A 19,554-nucleotide genomic window follows, 5' to 3' on the forward strand; every position below is an offset into this window, starting at 1 on the left:
CGGGGTAGCCATTGCTGACCAAATCCTGCGTTACTCTCTTCAACACAGCTCTGCGTGCGTCAGAAGTGGAGCACAATCGGAATGCACGGGTGAACAATGTCGAGGCAACAGATCATTTGTGTCCAAAGGGATGGGCCGAATCAAAGTGAAGATATTACCCTGTGTGAGTAGGCTTCCGATAAACACTTGTTGAAAGGTCGGATGCAGTGCGCATAACTTCAACGGCAAGAAAAGCCAAGCGACCATTAACTTCTTCAACGGTGAATTCTACTGTGCGAAAACTTGCCAGACGAGTTTTCGTCAAACCCTAGACTTAATTGTAATCCTTGAGCGAAATTACTCTATGAGGCGGCCATTACTTCAACAACAGTTCAAAATGCTTAATTAAATACCTAACACGTACAATTACGCCAATGAACCTTTTATTAATTATTTATGGCAGATATTGCAATTTACCAGTTGTAGCCGGTGAGCTCGCAAGGCTTATCCACTTTGAACGAATTCTGAGCACTGCACCAGCTTTGATATATTAATTTTCAAAGCGTCCAAAGAAATGCATTGGCGTTTCAGCTACTTTTGTGCTTCAATGCATAAAACAACGTTGTCCTAAAGAAAAGTAAGTGGAACAACAGTGCATTTTTACCGCAAGTTTGACGGCGCATATCTCGAAACCAGTGCCATCCTCAAAATACGTTACAAGTAAATATGCCTTGCAAACTCACTAGCTACAATTCATAAACTGGAAAATCTGCAGTAAGGCAATTAATTAGGAAGTTAATTGGTGTAATTATGTTAGTTATTCAATGAATCATTTCGATTTCTCGTAGAAGTAATGGCCGCCTCATCCAGTAATCTAGTTCAAGGGTTAGAATTGTGCTATTTGCCACAGGCACGTTTAAAAATTGTGGTGCAGGTAAAAAAGAACAGCCTATACATATACGCTTCTTTTTAAATGTGGTTAAGTTAGGCTGCTGTTTTTTATTGACGTAGTTTTAAAGGAGATGTTGGCGCCTTGCAGTGGCACCGACTACTTCTCATTGCATGGCAAATAATATGAAATCAGAAAATGTGTCGAAAAACAGTAAATACAGAAAGGGAGTAGCAACAGATGCAAAGTTCTGCACACTAGTCTAGGACGCCACTGAAGACAGTACATGCACACGCAGAATATATATATATATATATGCAGTTGCAGAAGTACATAAGGGTACTTGTCTGAGAACACATACAGAAGTTTAGAGTTTTGCAAACGAGTGGACTAACGCAAGCATACCCTAGTTACTTCGGGTTGCCGAAGCCCAAGCTCTATCGTTGGGCAACATGGGCCAGGATCATAAAATATTCTATGCCAATGCCAGTCATTTTCGCTCTTCATCAGTGGTCAGGGCGGCGCTCCTCTGTCAGTACCAACGGGATCAGCCGGCCGCAAACAATGGATGATAAAAGTGGCAAGGAACCGAGTACAAGGAATCACTACATTATACCAGCCGCGCTAGCGAATGCGTGGAATGAAGGAAAAACAAACAAACAAACAAAAAAAGACTCACTCTCGCCTAATACCTTCGCCTAGTATTTGGTGACGGACTTTCATCAGGGTTCACCTAATTCCGACCTAACGTGACGCATCCGCTAAACACGTACGCGTTAATATTGCTGTGATGGTTGAATCATTTGTCACAGTTCGGTCAATCAAGACATGGGATCATATATTGTACGGATTTCTTTTGCTATATTCGATTCCTTTCTTATCATCCTCCGCTCACGTACAACCGGCTGATCGTTCTGATGGCGTAGGCGGAGTGGCACTCGGGCCACTGATGAAGCGCAAAAACAAAAATAATTGGAATAAGATCCCTGCATTATACTGGACAAAAGGACTCGCAGAAGAGGTGGGGAAGGTAATCGTTGAAGTCTTTGAAACAATTAGTGGCGACTGCTTTTGGCTTCTCGACCTTCATTTGCGCGAATAAGCCAAAGCACAATAGCATGTACTCGTAGTTGAGAAGATAAAAGGCGCGTGAATCCCCAGGGAAAGGAGTGAATCAGAAAAGTTACGAAAGCTACATGTAATACTCCGGATGCGTGCAAGGCAAGTAACAGGACAGGCGCATTTCTTCGTACCTGCATTTCAAGAGGGTCTGCGGGAATCCCCTGAATGTGCAATGCTATTAGTAGCAAGGAAGCCAGTGCGAGTTGATTGGACCGAATCATCTTACAGAAATCTTCCGCTACCTTGATATCCTGTCGACATCGGAAAATCGCTAGGGCTTTGAATGGAAGGCGTTGTTCGGGAAATACACGTAAGGCCTCGCATGGTTCTTCATATATGAAAAAGAGGTATACAGGGATTTAGAGATTCATAAAATTTCACCCACCATAGAGACTCCATTTGATTAACGCGGTGCTGGATTTCCCTTTGCGTGCGGCTGGCTGTCTTCGCATCATAGATTGACATTGTAGGTCGGTATCTTCGCTCTGCACGCCAACGAATCTCCAGAAGTCGCTCTAACTGCACGTTCCGAGTACTTTGGAGAGCACGTCAGCGAGAACGTCAGCGTCTGCGCTGCTTCCTTAATCGCTTGCTGTAGGCCAGAGTAGAGATCTTTACGATAAGCATCTTCCATGCTGGTTTTGAATGTACACCAATCAATCCGGCGGATCGTATTTGGCGAATGACATATAGCCATACTTTTGATCTTCAGGTAACTGGGGATATGATCATTCCTATGTGCCTCAATGTCTAAAAACCACTTAACACTTATAAAAAGGCCAAGTCTAAGATGATGTACGTTGAGACTCGTAGAAAAGTAGGGCTTCCATCGTTAAGTAGGTACAGTTTCTGATCAGATACAAATGAAGCCAATCACTGGTTTCTTGCGTTAATTTTAGAGCTTCCCCAAATGGGATAGTGGGCGGTGAAATATTTTATGATAACCCATGTACCAGGGTTTGCTGTCAATATGTCACATTTCACCACTGAGAAGCTCGATGCGTCTCTTGCCTTGTGTAAACATTCGTCGTCGCCGTGGTTAGATGGAATATCATACCGCATCTTCAGCCACCTCGGTGAGCGGGCCCGGAATGCGTTGCTCGGCTTATTCAACGACCCCTAAAGAATGAAAACCCTAAGCGTTCCTAAAGAATAGAAGACAAGCCATCTGGTACCGCTTCTCAAACCTGGCAAGTCTCCGCTAGAGCTCACGTTACACCGCCCAATTTCGCTGGCTAGTTTCGTAGGGAAGGTGATGGAACGAATGATCCTTGCCAGACTGAAGTGGTACCTGGAACGCTAGAAAGTTTATCCAAACTCCACACACTCACGCTAAGTTTCCGTGACTTCCGTTCAAGTCCAGCGGTGTGTACTGTGTGCTTCTTGCTTCTGCTCTGCGTCTTTATAGCGCTAGTTAACAATGTCTCAAGTCTGGTTTACCCAAACGCTATGGCTTGTTTCTAACGTTTCGGCTACTCCTTAAAAATGTGATTGATCTGGTCACTTACGTTCAACATCAGAACATGTGTAAACGTTCATCCGTCGCTATGCCTTTGGTTGTAAAAGGAGCTTATGACAATGTTGCTCCTGAGGACACACTTGATGTTCATGAATCTGTTGGCCTTGGCGGTAGAATGTACCACTGGACCCGGAGGTACTTACACATGAGGTCTTTCATTGTGCATACCAATAATTGTCCGACCTCTCAACACTACAGAAAGCAAGGTTATGTGCATGGTGGCGTCTTGAACCCCACACTAATAGAAATGATTGTTATCCGTCTTGTGGAACAAATACCAAGTGTTTTCCAAATATCAATGTATGCAGATGACATGTGTGTCAGGACGTCATGTGTAACACGTCCTCAGGTGCGCGCGAGGCTTCAAAAAGCCGTGACTTCAATAACGACGTACTTTAGTGAACAAAGCCTCACGATTGCAATTGAGAAATGTGCACTGGTCGTGTTTGTGCAGAACTCAATGACGTCGTACGTAATATCCGTCAATGGGCAAACAGTTTGGTACGCCAGGACGCACAATTTTTTAGGGGTCATCATTGATCGAGATTACTGCTGGAATGTGACTTACCTAAAAAAGTACCTAACCACCATTTCACACCTATTGAAATTGATTGGAAGAAACCGTGGGGTATCATCAGTACACGCGATGTTACAACTCTACAGGACACTGCTTCTCGGATATCTGCGATACAGCTTACCTGTACTTACCTATACTTGCAGAAGTAAGATCCGCACAATCGAAAGTGTTCAGGCCCAGGCACGCAGGGTTTGTCTCGGACTGCCGCGCTGCACATCGACAGTGGAAACCATTGCAATTGCCCAGGATTACTCAGCCATTACCCACTTTACATTGAGTATGTTCAGAGCAGGAATCAGGCACCTTGCCTTCCCACCACCTCGCCTCGATGTCACAAGACCGGTCCTGTGCCTCTTCTTCTCAGAAGACATCGGCTTACCACTACTGCATCCCTACCGATTATGCGCCTTCCCAGAAACTGCTGGCACCTCCTTGGTGTTTATCTCGACCACAAGTTCGACTTTCAGTGCCAGGAATTCGGACGAAAGCAAGATTAGCGTCGTCAGCTCTCCAGCAGCTATCTTTATCAATGCTGCACGAGACATACAAGGAGCATGTTTAGATTTCCACCAATGGCTCGACAACTACGGGTGGATTTGAATGAGCTGGGATCTTCCTCGCAAAAGCCGTCACCATTCAGTTTAAGTCTTCTCACCAGACAACGTCGACTCTTGCGGAGCTTGCTGCACTTCACAGTGTACTTCGTATGATTAATGAAAGATCTGCACAAATTGTAGTGATATTAGCGTTTATAAAGCCGTCCTGCACTGTCTGCTATCCGCTTTAAGGCGTGGATCACAATACCAGATAGTGCCGTAAATATGAAAGTTATATCATGAATTAGCCGAGAAAGGACATGACGTCACTTTTCTGTGGTTTCCAGGCCACTGTGGCTCCATGGCCAACGAACATGCTGATGAAGATGCTAGAAGTGCTCACAAATGTGGGAGTGCAAGAACCCATCTCGATGTCAAGAACAGATGCGGCTACAAAGCTTCGCATGCACTCGCGTGGTGTCCCACGATCCATGCGGAACACGCCCAGTGTTGCCAGGTTTGGCTATATATAGCCAAATTGGGCTACAGAAAGAAATGTTTGGCGCCGATTTCGACGAGTTGGCTATGTGGCTATATTTGCGCTACTGAAAATCTGCGACTTGGCTTTGTTTGGGCTATAAGTGGTACCCTAATCCACGCTCCAGAGGTGGTTCTGATCGCGCAGAAAGAAATATCCAAAGCTATGTTTTAGCTGGCTGAGCCGGCCGCGTGGCTGTGCGTGTGCGCGTGCGCGAAATCCCCCCCCCCCCCCCCCCCTTCTGCGCTTTGTCTGAGCCGGTGGCTTTGATATTTGACGCACTCAAACATACACCCCGGTTTATCGTCGGACACTCAATTCCCGGGCATCGGGATAGATGGTTCTCCTGGGAGTAGATGGTTTTTCGTTCATGTTCTGCTCAAAAAGTACGAACAATAAAATAGGGTCGGGCGATCGTGGCGCCGACATGAAAGAAGGGAAGCACGGTAGAAGACAAGCTCCAATGTGTTCATGGCCATGACTTCTGGGTAAAGTATCGCGCCGTGCACAGCTTTCGACCGGCTCCACGTTCCTCACGCTAAGCTTTACTGCCATTTTCCTTTCCCTGCGAGATTAATTTTTGTTCGTGCTTACATTCGAGATTCATGTCGATAGGTTGGGCTTAAGATCGCATGCTCCTCGGAGAGGAGAATCCAAGCATGGGGAAGTGGGCCAAGTATGCTAGAAAGTATAAAAAAGAATGGGAGGAAGACCCGGAGTTCAAAGGTGGGTCCTGGTTTTTTTACTTATAGATGGTTTGCGCGTAACGTCACATATGCAGATACTCATTGTGCTAATATCGCAACATCTTTGCCACGATGACATCAGTGCACCACGTCACGTGAGCATCAACCACCGTGTTAGCTTAGCAGGTGAGGTGTCGCGCTGTTGGCTCGAGGGCGCGGGTTTGATTCCCGGTCACGGCGGCGAGATTTCGATCGAGGCGAAATGCAGGAACACCCGTGTACTTAGATTTAGGTGCACGTTAAAGAAGCCCAGTTGGTCAGAATTAATCCGGAGTCCCCCACTGCGTCATGCCTCCTAGTCAGATGGTGGTTTTGGCACGTAAAACCCCAGCAATTATTATTATTAGCTCATCAACGTACTTTGCTTTTTGACAGTAACCGGTTTTCACAGGATTCCCACTGTTCTCAGTTTGTCGTTTACCTTTGCTCTTTGTGCGCCATCACGGCTTTTACTATTTCGAGCGAGTTAGTTCGGGACGCGTGCTCGTCGCCGAAAACGGCTGCGCGCTTCTTAAACTATAGTGTGCCGGTTTGCGCAGTAATCTTTTAAAGCTCCGCTTACACCGATTCAGACAGTGAGTGGCATCTGTTGCCTGTCTGTTTTCTTAACCCATGTTCTTGGCGTGCTAGAGACCTAAGATGGCGGCCAGGTTGATGTAAATTGACACTATATAGGTAGTGTGTGTCCCAGCTAATCCAGCTCAAGCTAATTGAAAAACAAAAACAGAAAAAAACTAAAAAATAAGATAGAACGATGCGACAAAACGCGAGATATCATAGCGCGAAATACTTGTTTTAGCTCATCAAAAAAGAAGCCGTGAGCACGTCGCAGATCGCTGGACGGCTGAACTTCTACGCCGTATAGGCAGAGATAACGTGAGAGATCGATGACGCTGAACATTATTTTGTGTTCACGACAGCCAAAAAGCAGAGTTCGTAGTTCATATTACTGTAAATAACAAAAAATAACAACTTAGTACTATCTGTCATCAAATAAAAGCACTGATTTCGCCCTCTGCAGCTGGAACTTAAGAGCTTCCGGGGCCAACCAAAAAGTGTTCTGTGCAAGCATGAAGTCGCTGTTGTTGATGTAAAGGGCCGACCGTCCCGGCGGCACGGACATTTTGTTAAGACGGGTTGTGCAAAAAAGGACTGGCGTAGTCGAATGTGAAAATGTATACACAAATAAAATTGCGAGTAAAAATGGCTATATTTGGCTACGAAATATTTTGCACTTTTTTTCTGTTTGGCTACATTTGGGCTACAACTTCTCTAGATTTTGGCTACGCCGCCTCGTCGGACCTGGACGCACCCCCTGGACTCATTTCTCCGACTCCACATTCCATCTGGACTATCTCGAACCGAGACAACTGTTCTCTGCCGTCGGTGGCTTGGAATGTCTTTCATGAATACTTCTGCTTGCTCCATCGGAATGGCTGACAGTGCTGCTTGTGACAATAGTGGAAGCGAGGAAACCGCTGAACATGTCCTCTGGAACTGTCCTCGTTTGAGCTTCCAGAGGCAGTCGCTCGCTACAGGTTAGCACGCCTCGACGACGGGCCGCTTTCTGAGAAAATTATATCTTGAAGTGACGGCCTATACGGTCCTCACACCAGAAGACGATGAAGGCACTGCTGAAGTTCCTGAGCTCAAGCGACCTAATTTAATGACTATGACACTTCCGCGTTCTTCTATCCGTGTGTGTGTGTGACTGTGCTTTCTCTCTATTTCTCTCTCCGCGTGTGCGTCGATTTTTTTTTTATCTTTCTGTCTCCCCTTACCCCTTCCACCGTGCAGGGTGGTAGCAAAATAGATTATTATCTTCCGGTTAACCTAGCACCATTCGTATCCTATTTATCTATTTCTCTCTAGAAATAGTACAAATAACTGCTTATTGTCTAAATAACCAGTAAGCTCTCTTCTGATAATTCAAAAAAAGTGTTCTTGCTTTTGCGCTGCGTTTACTGGCTCTGTAGGCCCAGCTGACACACGCGAAAAGAGAACCAGCATATAAGTGGGCACCATGAAGGAGGAATGAAGGCACATATGCATTTCTTTTCTTGCACTTACGTCCGGCTGCCGAAGAAACCGTGCATATGAAAAATAGAAGTACTTTTTGATGCACAGGTCATGAGGCATGCTGTTTCTCCTGAGTGGGGGAGCTTTCTTTACAGCTTTATTATCGCTCGAGGACGCAAGAAAGTCTGTACGAACTCACCAATGTTGTTGAGGTCATGTCCGGCTTCTTTGCCGTATTTGCGCAGGTAGATATCCGTGAGCGAACCGACGATTACGAAAGATATACACGAGGCCATGAAGTACCTGCATACGCGCACGAAATAAGGGGAAAGTTGAGACGATGGATGGTCATCCTTCGCATCGTACTTTTCGCCACGACGCGAAGGTTTATTATTTTTTTTTCGCTCCCTGCACAAGAAAGGGGAGAAAGAAAATCTCACAGACTTACATGAGGGCTTTCTCCGTAGTGCTAAGCGGTGTCTTTTCCTTGATCACGCATCCTTTGACGGTTGCGTCAAAGCCGTGTTGGCCAACCACTGCGGCGTAGGCGTGAAAAGAATGGAATTCATTATTAGGCCATGAAGAAGAAGCTGTTACTCGCTGTATGAAAAGGCGTAATGTCTGGACGCATTGCGCCATTGCCTAAAAACCGCTCATCCAAATGCGGCGCACATAGGGTTCTTAAAACAATATTACGCAATCGCTTTAATGGGTAGTAAATGAATGCGGTGTGCGATTAAAAACCTCACGGCTACACTGGTTCAGCAATTGGGGAATAAGAAAGCGAAAGTAACACGAAAAAAAATGAATAAACACGAAATACAGCCGTGTGTTCCGCGCTCTACGTTATAACCATTGCGTACAGTAAGCCTGAGTGGCGTCGTCGTGACCGGAAACGCAAGCTTGCGAATTCTCGCTGTGCTGTACGGAATTTACACTTCTTAAAGCGATAGCTAGGTATTTCGGCCACTTTGGATGGTGGGACGATCTCGCACAGTAAACAGTGGCACATACCCTGTTCCAGAAGTTTTCTACGCTAAATTAAGCCACTAGGTCTGTGCTGGCTGCTGTCTTGTCGAGCAGAAAACAAGGGCCACTGGGTATGGGCCCATAGAAAGAACTTCGGCACTGCTTATGTAGTATTGGTATGGGCTCTTCTTGGCAAATCCCGCAGAATGAATGTGCCAAGGTGACATAAAAGATATGAAGAATTAAATAATAAAGCTATAGCGCCCCATCCGCAACAGGCACCTCCACGCCGAGCACGGCCGCTTGATGAATAGCCATTGCAACGAAGTTGCAGCCAGGATACCAGGGATAGAGGGGTTGCTTCGGAGTTTCCTATGGGGTGCAGTGATTACAACAAGATATACTGTGTCGTGGCATCATTCGGCATTGTGGGTGGCAGCGAGATTGTCATTTCGTGTACCTGCTGATTTGGCCATAAGGCTTCGTGATTCACGGATGACCTGGGGATATGCTGCAGGTTACGCAAGAAAACTGTCGCTGACTTTTACAGTCATCTTCGATGGTTTCTGTGATGGTTTCTGTCAAAGTTTATCTTACTGTCAGCGAACCATAGATATCTCTATCACATTCCCAATACTTTAAAAAGTTATATTCTGGGAACCTTGTGGATTATTCAATCTATCTGGAAGTTAGTCCTTTGAAGAGAATACTACAACTTGATAATAGCCGTTCGGGTTTTGTTGGGGGATTCTGAGCGCTTCTTTTGTGCAGTTTGTCCAATATTATGTATGCTTTGGAGAATGCTTAGTGCTGATTATTATTCGAGGACATTTATATTTAATTACTGTTAACACATTCTACTGGTAGAAACAGCAAGCACGATTATTTACTAATTTACTATTTACGCACTTATTTTCTCAAGTACGACACAAAACATGTACTATTCTTTCTAAAGCGGTCGTTGAGCTTTTTACATTAATTTAATCATTAAATAAAGTAGGATATGAATAAAGATAGGAAGAGCTACAATGTAACTTTTTTACGCACCCCAGAACATGTATATCTATTTTTTTATAGCGTCTACGTGCACCTACAGACTTTGTCACAAGTTTCGAAGCCACTCCCCGAGTCACATGATCTCTTGCCGACCTTTGTTGTAGCACCGGGCCTTCAGGCAGGCCCAGTGCCCTGAAGTGGCGCCGATTAAGAAACTTTGTCTCTCTCAGTCTTGCCCTGTATGTCCCACAGAAAGCATGTCCATCCAGGCAGGCTTTTTGGAATCTTTTGACAAATACTAAACGCAAAACGCGAAATTTTTTGTTGTCGTTGCAGTTTCACGGTTATACTCCTTGCACGTAAACAAACTTGTGGCGTGGTCAGTAGTCATTGGTCCAGGGCTGTTCAATGACTAACTCTATTTTGGTTCGTATGTCAGTTATTGCCAAATTGAAAGCAGAAAACAAACGTTTTATAACGGCACCTTAGTTGCTTAGCATTCACCAATACCTATACCCTAAAACGAAAGTGACTCGAAGCGGCCGTCTTCGAAGTTCTATTTGCCTCAATTAATCACGCGATGACAAACACCGAACGTGCATCTTGCCTTCAAATCTCTACTTTGTGACGTATAGGCCATCCGCTTTTATTCGACTGGGCATTACTTAATATAAGTGCTAACAAACCAAGACCAGCTGCAGCATATTGAATAATAAATCAGGCGCCAATCATCACAAGCTACCCTTCCTGCCTCTCCCTGACTTTCGCCGACGCTTTTGCACACCGCACCGTAAAGCTGCGCAATTTGGCTGAGCCGTAATTTCTAAGACGGATGTTTCGAAAGGCATCTTCATGGACGGTGTTTCACAAGACGGCTTTGCTACGCTTTAAGAACCATAAGAACCAAGCCGCTGTGAGAGTCTGGCTTCTAATTCAATACCCGCAGAATTGGCACGTGGGAAACACAACCCAGTCGTTTCCCCGTTTCGCAGCATTGCCACGAGTGTAAGGTGCAATTATTAATGCTAAAACATTATATGGCTCGTGAGGCGGAAGATCCGCCGTTGTCGGCGTTGGCGTGACCATTGATGGTCCAAAAAGTCAAGTGAGCCAATCCAGTCAGTTAAGACAAAGTTAATTAGACAGCCGTGTTTATTAAGGTGAAATTAATTAAGGCACAGTTATTTCAGGTAGAATTAATTAAGGCACTCGAACCCATGACATTTGGTAGGAGTCGAAGCCTCGACCTATGATGGGAGTCGAACCCACAGCCTTTGGTGTTAATTAATGTGAAGGCAGTTAAGGCACAGTTAATTAAGATTAATTTAATTAAAGCCCTCGAACTCACGACGTTCGTTGGGAGTCAAATCCTCTACCTTTGATGGGAGTCGAACCCACTACCTTTGGTGTTAATTAAGACGGTGGTCTTAATTAAGGCCTCGCGCGGTGGTCGCAATGCCTTTGCATTCAACCACGTAGGGATAAGTGCCCCTTCATTTTTTTCTGGTTGCTCTGCTTTCTGTTGTAAGCTTGAGCGCTAAAACGTAAAGGTATTCCAAGCTTTTATATTCCATTTCGGCAATCAGCGCTCCATGATTGCTCAAAAATATTTTGGGACACGTCCACTTCGCTTGCCTGTCACACGACGTCAGGAAAACAGCTGAATTTCCTTATCTGATATGACGTGTACGCACTGATTATGCATGATTAGACTAAACAAATAAGAAATAATCATTTCCGATTCTACACCTTTCACCATCAGCCCTCCGCAATTGGTCAAAAGAGTTCTCGCGGTGTTGTGACGTCACGCGACGTCACAACACCGCGAGAACTCACCACGTAAAATTGACGTGTACATAATAAAGATGCATTAATATGCCGAACAAAACTGCTTCATTTTCGGAATAGCCGGATACTGCCAGAATCCTAAATGAATAGAAGATGTCTGCCCGCCGATCGAGCACTGGCTACTCGGAGCTGCCGGGGAGAATAGATTAATTTGCGTGTAATAAAAATGTCGCAGTTTCGCCCGAAAGGCGAAGCATCGATTGCGATAGCAAATTAGTGGACAGCTATACAAAGTAAGGAAAGTAGTTTTATCGGCCGTATAAACTTGTAAACATAGACATAATAACTAAATTAACAAACATGGTGTCACGCGCGCACAAGCAAACATGAACGTATCTCACTGGATGACTTTGGAAACTTGCGGTCAAAACGCTGGAATGAGTAAGCGCGGGAGCCGCGAGCGAATTGACTTTCGTGCCGCCGCTGGCATCAACGTGAACTAAGCCACGAAAACGCTGCGCAGGGTGGACTCTGCCCCCGCCGCAGATGACTCTCAAGATACATCTACCCGGCCGGGCGGCGACTTTACAGCCTAGCGAGGCGTGGCATTTCAGGAACCGGCGGACGCTTGTGCGCAGGCGTGAGTAAGTGCGGGTGCGAGAGGGAACATCTGGGGGTGTTTGCTCCTTGAAAATCTGACTTTGCCTATAGGTACTACGCAGGAGAAGTTCCTTTGCTCGTTTTGTATGCCTTTGCCCTAGTCGTGCCGGCATTGCGGAGTGAGGTCGAGTTTACGCTCCGCGACGTTGGCAGGTGACGCAGTGGGCACTGACGCCCCATTTGGTGATCGCTGTGTCTAAAGGTGCGTCGGACATACGCGAATCCCTGAAGGTAAATTTCCCATGCCTGCGGCGCCGTGCTGAGTATTGCATGCCAGATTATACCTTTCTCGCGCGTTACGGCGCTCTACATGCAAAATAACGGCACAGAAGTTTTAGCAGTAGGGACCGCAGTAGAGACCGGGCCTGCTCTACTGGAGCAGTATCTTCGCTCGTGCCAGGCTGAAGATGCGTCGGACGTACCAACGGTGCTTTCGTTTCGCTAGCTCCGAGGAATCCGCCTACCGATCTTTGCACATGTTTTTGTAGACTGACGTTTATCTAACTCAAAGGGGACCATTAAAGAATACTTTTGAAAAGTCACGGATAGAATCATACGAAAACTCCGGCAAGAGTGAAGATACTTTTCTAGGAAATCAGGTCCGGTCTCTACTACGGCCCCTACTGCTCCCCCCGGGCAAATCAGTGATGTTATTTTGAAAGTAGAGCGCCGTAATGCGCGAGAGAGGTATAATCCGGTATGACTGACTCAGAACGAGCGCCGCAGGGGCGAAAGAGTCTATCCGACGTACAGTCAACCACAAAAGTTTGCGGACCACGCGAGCGCGTGGCCAAGAGCCTCTTCGCGACACTTCCGCTACGTCACCAGCGATCGACAGCAGCGCTACGTTGAAGACGCATCCCTCCTTAAATCTATGGCCTGTCTATTTTCGCACTGTGCGCAAATATTTTCTACCTATCTCTTTCAACGTGACGCGCTCTTTGTTAGCCAGGGCTACTTGCTTATATTTCGAGAGCAGAATATCAGTACAAGTAATCAGACAGCGCATTCTTCGGCTGTTATCAGTTCTATTTTCGCGTAGCCACGCTGTTTTTTTTTTTTTCGTGAGTGCGTGAGTGAGCGGTGAGGCAGCCATGGGACACAGATGCTTAGTCAGTAGGCAGAATTTTTCCGTTCCTCCCCCATCGCAAAGTGACAGTAGCGGCCGGGATTTGATCGCCTGCGCCCAGGTTTTGCTGCGCAAAGCCCGAACCACCGCGCTGCTATAGTGGTTACATTTAGAAAAATAAGAAATAATCGGGTGCGATGACTCTTTTTATAACCCTTTGCGACACGCCGTCCTCGTTTGGGGACTCGAACTTCGGAGGCGCGTCCCACGCCACGTGTTTCTTCAAATGACCTAAAACTCAGTGTGCACATTCTTGTCCGCTTCCTGATGGGACAACTAGCGGTCAGTTAACTTCATTGTCCTGCGTATTGCTGCAGATGATCACTTTGCTGGAGACACTACCATGTTAGACAATCGTTCGACGTGCCGCGTTCCAAGACCAACGTCAAGAGTATTTTTTTTCTCCGGTCGACACGAATACAACCGAAAAAGCAAGTGTGCATGCGTTTCGGGCCTAATAGTTGATTCTTTTTATGCAAGCATTGAAGCTGACGGATTTCAGAATAATTAGATAATGAGTTATACGCTAATTAATTTTTTTTACTGAAACTCGCACAAAACAGCACATTGCTTCGTCTTCTTTCTTGGAATGTAATAGTGAGCGTCTTGAAATGATGCCATGTGCATTTGACGCATTTGCAGACAGTGCATCATAATTCGTGTCTGAAGGGGATGAATTTATTCACAAGACATTTACAGAAGTGTCATGAAACATAGGTCTCTCAATGATCTAGTAGGAAGTGAAATGTCCGCCGTTTTCTAGCACCTTATTGATGCGTGTGGGCATCGACTCGTACAAAGATTCAGTAATCTCCGGTCTACCGCGCAGGCTTTCCCATTCTTGTGCGATCGCTTGCCACAGCGTATCGGCCGTGCGGCCGCGGTTGGCTCGTGTGGACAGCCGTTTCTTCAACATGCCCCAGACATTTTCTATGGGATTCAAGTCGGCGCCACATGGAGGCCACTCAAGCTGGCAAACAGCATGTTCTTCTAGCAATGACTGGACGATACGTGCTTTATGGATCGGGCTGCGGTCGTGTTGAAAAAAATAGCAGCCGTCGCTGAAGGGACCGTCCAGCGCATACGGAACGAGGTGTCTAGTGATGACGTCGCAGTACCGTGACGCAGTGAAGGGCCCTTCGAGACGCACAAGGGGACCAAGGCCATCTTTGCTGATTGCTCCCCACACGCTCACGGAACACCGTCCACTGGATAGAACACTCTGTGTGTAATTAGGCAGATATCTGCAAGAAATAGCATACAATTGGGTTCCAGCGGCCCGTCTAAAAATGTTGTGATTCCTCTTGCGTATGAACTTTATAATGCTGTTATAGAGTTGCAATAGAAAACGTGCAAACATCATTAGATAGTACTGAAAGACCCACTGGCAGCTTTTAATTAGCTTCAGAGTAAGTAGTACTATGAAACAATCGTTAATGTTTTCAACATAATACCACTACAGGAAAATCTCGTAATGTCCAAAAGCTCATTTTACGTGAAACATGTAGTGATGCAGAATTAGCTTCGTGAATTAACTGCCAATACACTGTAAACACACCTGCAGTTTAGTGGACGCCAAACCCGCTTCCGTTGGTCCCAGCGCGTGGAAAAAGTTGACTCGTCGCTAAAGATGACATCGCCCCATTTCTCTGTTGTCCAATCTTTCATTGCTGTAGCGAACATGAGTCGTTCTTGTAGCTGGCTGTCTGAGAGGCAGGGCTTCTGTGCTGCTACGAAAGACTGCAGGCCAAGCTCACTCAGCCTTCTTCTTACAGTCTCAGACGATACCGTGAGCGAGAGCGCTTCTCGGATATCCTCTGCACTTTGAAAAGGATCAGCCACGATGGCGGCCGTAATCAGGCGGTCGTCTTCCTCAGTCGTGGCCCTTGGACGCCCACTGCGCTCCATATCTGTGAATCTGTCATCGTCGCGGAAAGCTTGAATAATCCTATTCACGGCAGTCCGGCTCCTGTTGGTTCGGCGGCAGATTTCGCGCTGAGGTATTCCCTCTATAAATAAACGCACAATGTGCCTTCTTTCGTCAAGTGGAACACGCAGCGGCATCTTTCCAAATAGGCAATCACCACGTGGCCTGAAGCAAGTCTACTACGTTTTCAGCGACTGATGCGAAGATGCGCCTATGTGTGAAAGAAAATTTTCTATGCATCCGCTTTTTCTTTATTTTTGATGACAGTGAAACACCTCCCTACCCTTTCTCTCAAGACGCAGAAGCAGCAACGCTCATTGGACCAAGATGCTGCCAACGAAAGTGCGCCAGTAAACGTCGCGTAAAAAAATCGTCGCAGCGCTTCGTGAAACTTATCTACCCACTGGCACACCAGTCGACAAAGGTTGCAGTGATTGCTCCGATACTGCTATCAAGCCAGATATGTGGCGGTCTTATCGCAGACAGCGCTCTGCGTCAACACAACGAACTAACAATGTCATGCACGGGAATAAAAAATTAACAGGCAGGCGAGTACCAAGAGGGCTCATATCCGGGAGAGCGCCCCTGTGGCCGCTAGGTGGCGTACCGCTAGGTGGCGCGGATAGGCAGTCTGGCACGCGCTCGCGTGGTCCGCAAACTTTTGTGGTTGACTGTACCTTTAACTTCAGGGATTCGCGTACGTCCGACGCACCTTTAGAACAGCGATCACCAAATGGGGCGTCAGTACCCTTTGCTTCACCTGGTTCACCGCACCGGCCGCCAGCGTCGGAGCGTAAACAAACTCGACGTCACTCCGCAATGCCGGCACGCTTAGGGTAAAGGCATACAAAACGAGCAAAGAAGCTTCTTCTCCTGAAAGCCCCGAGATTTTCTCTCGCGCACCCGCTCCTGCACCTGCGCACAAGCGTCCGCCGATTCCTGATATGCCAAGCACCGCTGTGCTGCCTAGCAATCGTAAAGTCGCGGCCATGCGACCGCGGCGTGAAACCTCTACCCTCCCTCCGGAGTGTTGCGCGGGACTGGAAGACGGCGCGCCTCCTTCCCGCTTTTCGCCCCTGCGTGCGCGAGATTGAACCGCGATCGCCGGCTCACCCTCGCACGCTTTCACTCACACATACAGCATACAGCGCGGGGCGACGATTTTGTCGCCCGTGGACTTTATACGGAACCTCACGGCGATGGCGACGCCGACGGCAGAAATGCGCCTGGAATGTCCATGAAATTGCTATCGCAATAAAATTTTTACGTGGCAGTAATACGTTGTCGAGCTCTTTAGGCACGTACATGACATCGCTCTGCCAAATTGTCTGCGCTGAGGATCTATTTCAGCTACATTTTTACTCTCCCGTTGCACGCCGCCGAGATTTTCTACCAGACACCGAAAACTAAGCAAGAAGAAGCGGGCCACTCGCAGACTGCGGCACCGCCCTCTTCATAAGGTTATGTACTTTCACTGTTCTGTAGCCCGGCTCCAACAAGACCCTCCCAACTTCCGCGTGCTCCTCGCCTCAGGTCAGCCAATTAGATAAGAAAACATGTCAAGTAAGGCAATGTTATTCGTTTTGAAAGCAAACAAAGGTGACCTCCTATAAACGAGAGGAGCGTTTCATTGACCTGTTCAAAAAACGCTGCCGGTCACCGCCCGATGCTTGCGGCGGCGGTTACACAAATTTGACGTCAGGAGATTGGAATCAAAACAGATTGGAATAGTTTTACGTTAGAGGGCCCAATTTCTTGTCCAGTCTATAGGTTTTTCACTACGGCCTCTTTTGTAACCTTACAAAAAATATGCAGTCCTGATGTCAGTAAAAATTTGTTTTCATCGCTCACTCGACAGATTTATTCACTCGTCATATTATTTAACAGCCGAAAGAATGAACACTAGGAGCCAGACATTTCCTTTCTTTCTAGCTTGTGGCTCGTGGCACGCATAATGCGAAGTGTAGATGTACTCACGCGATCCAATCAAGAACTGGAACTCGGTTGCAGAGCAGGCTGATGGAAAACAGACCCCTAGGCGAAGGCCGTGCGCCATGTCATTGTACATGAACCTGAAGAAATCCAGCTTTGCCTGCGAATAAAATTGAAAGGCAGAACAAGTTTGCTTGACGTCATGAAAAAGCACAACCTGCAGAACGAAGGGAATTAACTTGTTCAACAGCTACGATACACTCATTCATTCATTTACAAAACTTTATTAGAATCCTGAAGCCCGGTCTTTTCAAACCGAGGCGGGCCCCGTCCACGTCGGCACGGTCAGGCCGAGCCTTATGGTGCCATCGGGGACCCTCTGGACAGCCCGTAGTTGACCTTCACATGAAGAGCTTGATATCACCTCGTGCCAGTAAAGCCATTTTTCCTCGGGGTTGGCGAGAGTCGCGGGACAGCCTGCCAGCGTGTGTCTGATTTCAATGATGCCATCGCACACGCTACATTCTTTCCTAATTTCTCTTTCGGGGTGAATTTTATTTATGAAATACGGAGTGGGGTACCTCCCGGTTAACAGTAAACGTAGCGTGACTGCCTGAGCCCTGTTCAACTTTACGTGTGGCAGTGGGAATTGCCTACGCCCCAAGTAGTAGTATCTGGTGATGTCGTTGTAAATAAATGATCTTTATGATCCCCGGAATGGTAGTGGGCGTCGGTTCGGTTCTGACCGGCACGGCAAGCAAGTCCTCGTGCCAGGTGGTTCGTCACCTCGTTGAGGTTGAGCCGAATCTCCTTCACTTGTCCCATATGTGCAGGATATCATCGGATTTCAGTTTTGATAGTTTCGACCTTATCGATAATTTTAGCTACAGTCCCAGCGACATAACCTTTGTCAAAGCTCTTAATTGCTGCTTTGGAATCACTATAAATGAAAGACCATTTACGGTTCCTGATGGCTAGAGCAATCGCGGCTTGCTCCGCCACAGTGGAATCCTTAGTGGAAATGGTGACGGCGTCCCGTACCTCGCCCTGGCTGTCGACCACCACGGGCGTGTAGGCCTCTTTGCCTTTGACCCAGGCAGCGTCTACGAGGGCCGCCTGTTGTCCTAGCTGTTCAATTTGTTTCAACAAAGCTTTCGCTCTCGCTTTTCTCCTGCTAACATTGTGTTCCGGGTGCATGTTTCTCGGGAGGGGGGTGGTTCTGATCGCGTCTCTAAGGTCCGCGCTCAACTCTACCTCGGCCTCCTTCGCGTTCCTCGATCTATTGGGGTCTGTCTCTATCACTTTGAGTATAAGCCTGCCCGATCGCGTTTTCGTCTGTCTTTCCTGCTGCTCCATCTGTTGCGCTTCCGCCATTTTTTCTATTGTACTGTCGTATCGTGTACGCCTAGGTTCATGAGCTTCACGTTCGAGGTGATATTGGGTATACCTAGGGTAGCCTTGACTAACTTTCTGATCATAGTGTTGAGCTTGTTCAGCTCGGCCTGCGACTATTTGAGTAGACCTGCCACGTAGGTGAAGTGACAGAGAGCGAAGGCGTGCACTAGCCTTAGAGCGCTGTCCTCACCCAGGCCCCTGTGTTTGTTGCTGATTCTCCTTAGTAACCTGATGACTTGGTTCGTTTTGTTAGAAATGTGTTGAATGGCATTGAGGTTGGTACCTCCCGCTGCTATGTGAAAGCCTCTTGGGTTCCTCCCCGGGCTTGGGTTCCTCCCCGAGGACGTAGCGCCTGGGTCTTCGACCCCTGCCTTTAAGGACCAAAAGCTTCAATTTTGCCGCCGAACAGTTTAGTCCCATTTCGCCTAGTGTGCTTTCCATGCTGTGTATGCTCTCCTGCAGTCGTCTGCAGGAGACCGTGCACCGGGCTAACTTGTATGAGTTGGTGTTTGATCAGGAGCATGGCGTCCTGAGTCGATAGCCCGAGGCGGAAACCAATCAAGTTATACATGAGTATGTCGTTTTGCTCGACGTATCTAGTGAGTCTGTTGAGTATAACGTGTTCCATAGCTTTACTTAGGCACAATGTAAGCGAAATGGGACGGAGGTTATCCAGATGGAGCGGTTTGCCCGGTTTGTGTATGAGGATGCTGTTGGACATCTTCCATTCCTCCACATAGTCTCCCTTTCTCCACAATTGGGTGAAATGATCCGTCAAGAAAGTGATCGAGTCGTCGTCTAGATTCATTAAGAATTTATTAGTAATACCGTCG

The 19,554-nt window shown here is 47.0% G+C and overlaps 1 protein-coding gene across 1 annotated transcript in view; it reads right to left on the bottom strand.

Annotated features, from left to right (window-relative positions):
- Positions 1-19,554, bottom strand: part of LOC119437052 (nose resistant to fluoxetine protein 6) — a 68,582-nt gene that overhangs the window by 17,818 nt on the left and 31,210 nt on the right. Inside the window, exons 3-6 of the mRNA XM_049660097.1 lie at positions 18,368-18,454; positions 17,372-17,486; positions 8,374-8,461; positions 8,125-8,228 (exon numbers count right to left, since the gene is read on the bottom strand). Of these exons, the coding sequence (XP_049516054.1) occupies positions 8,125-8,228; positions 8,374-8,461; positions 17,372-17,486; positions 18,368-18,454 (394 nt within the window). The remainder of the gene's footprint in view (positions 1-8,124; positions 8,229-8,373; positions 8,462-17,371; positions 17,487-18,367; positions 18,455-19,554) is intronic.

Source organism: Dermacentor silvarum, chromosome 1 (assembly GCF_013339745.2).
Source record: "Dermacentor silvarum isolate Dsil-2018 chromosome 1, BIME_Dsil_1.4, whole genome shotgun sequence".
NCBI classification, from domain to species: Eukaryota; Metazoa; Arthropoda; class Arachnida; order Ixodida; family Ixodidae; genus Dermacentor; species Dermacentor silvarum.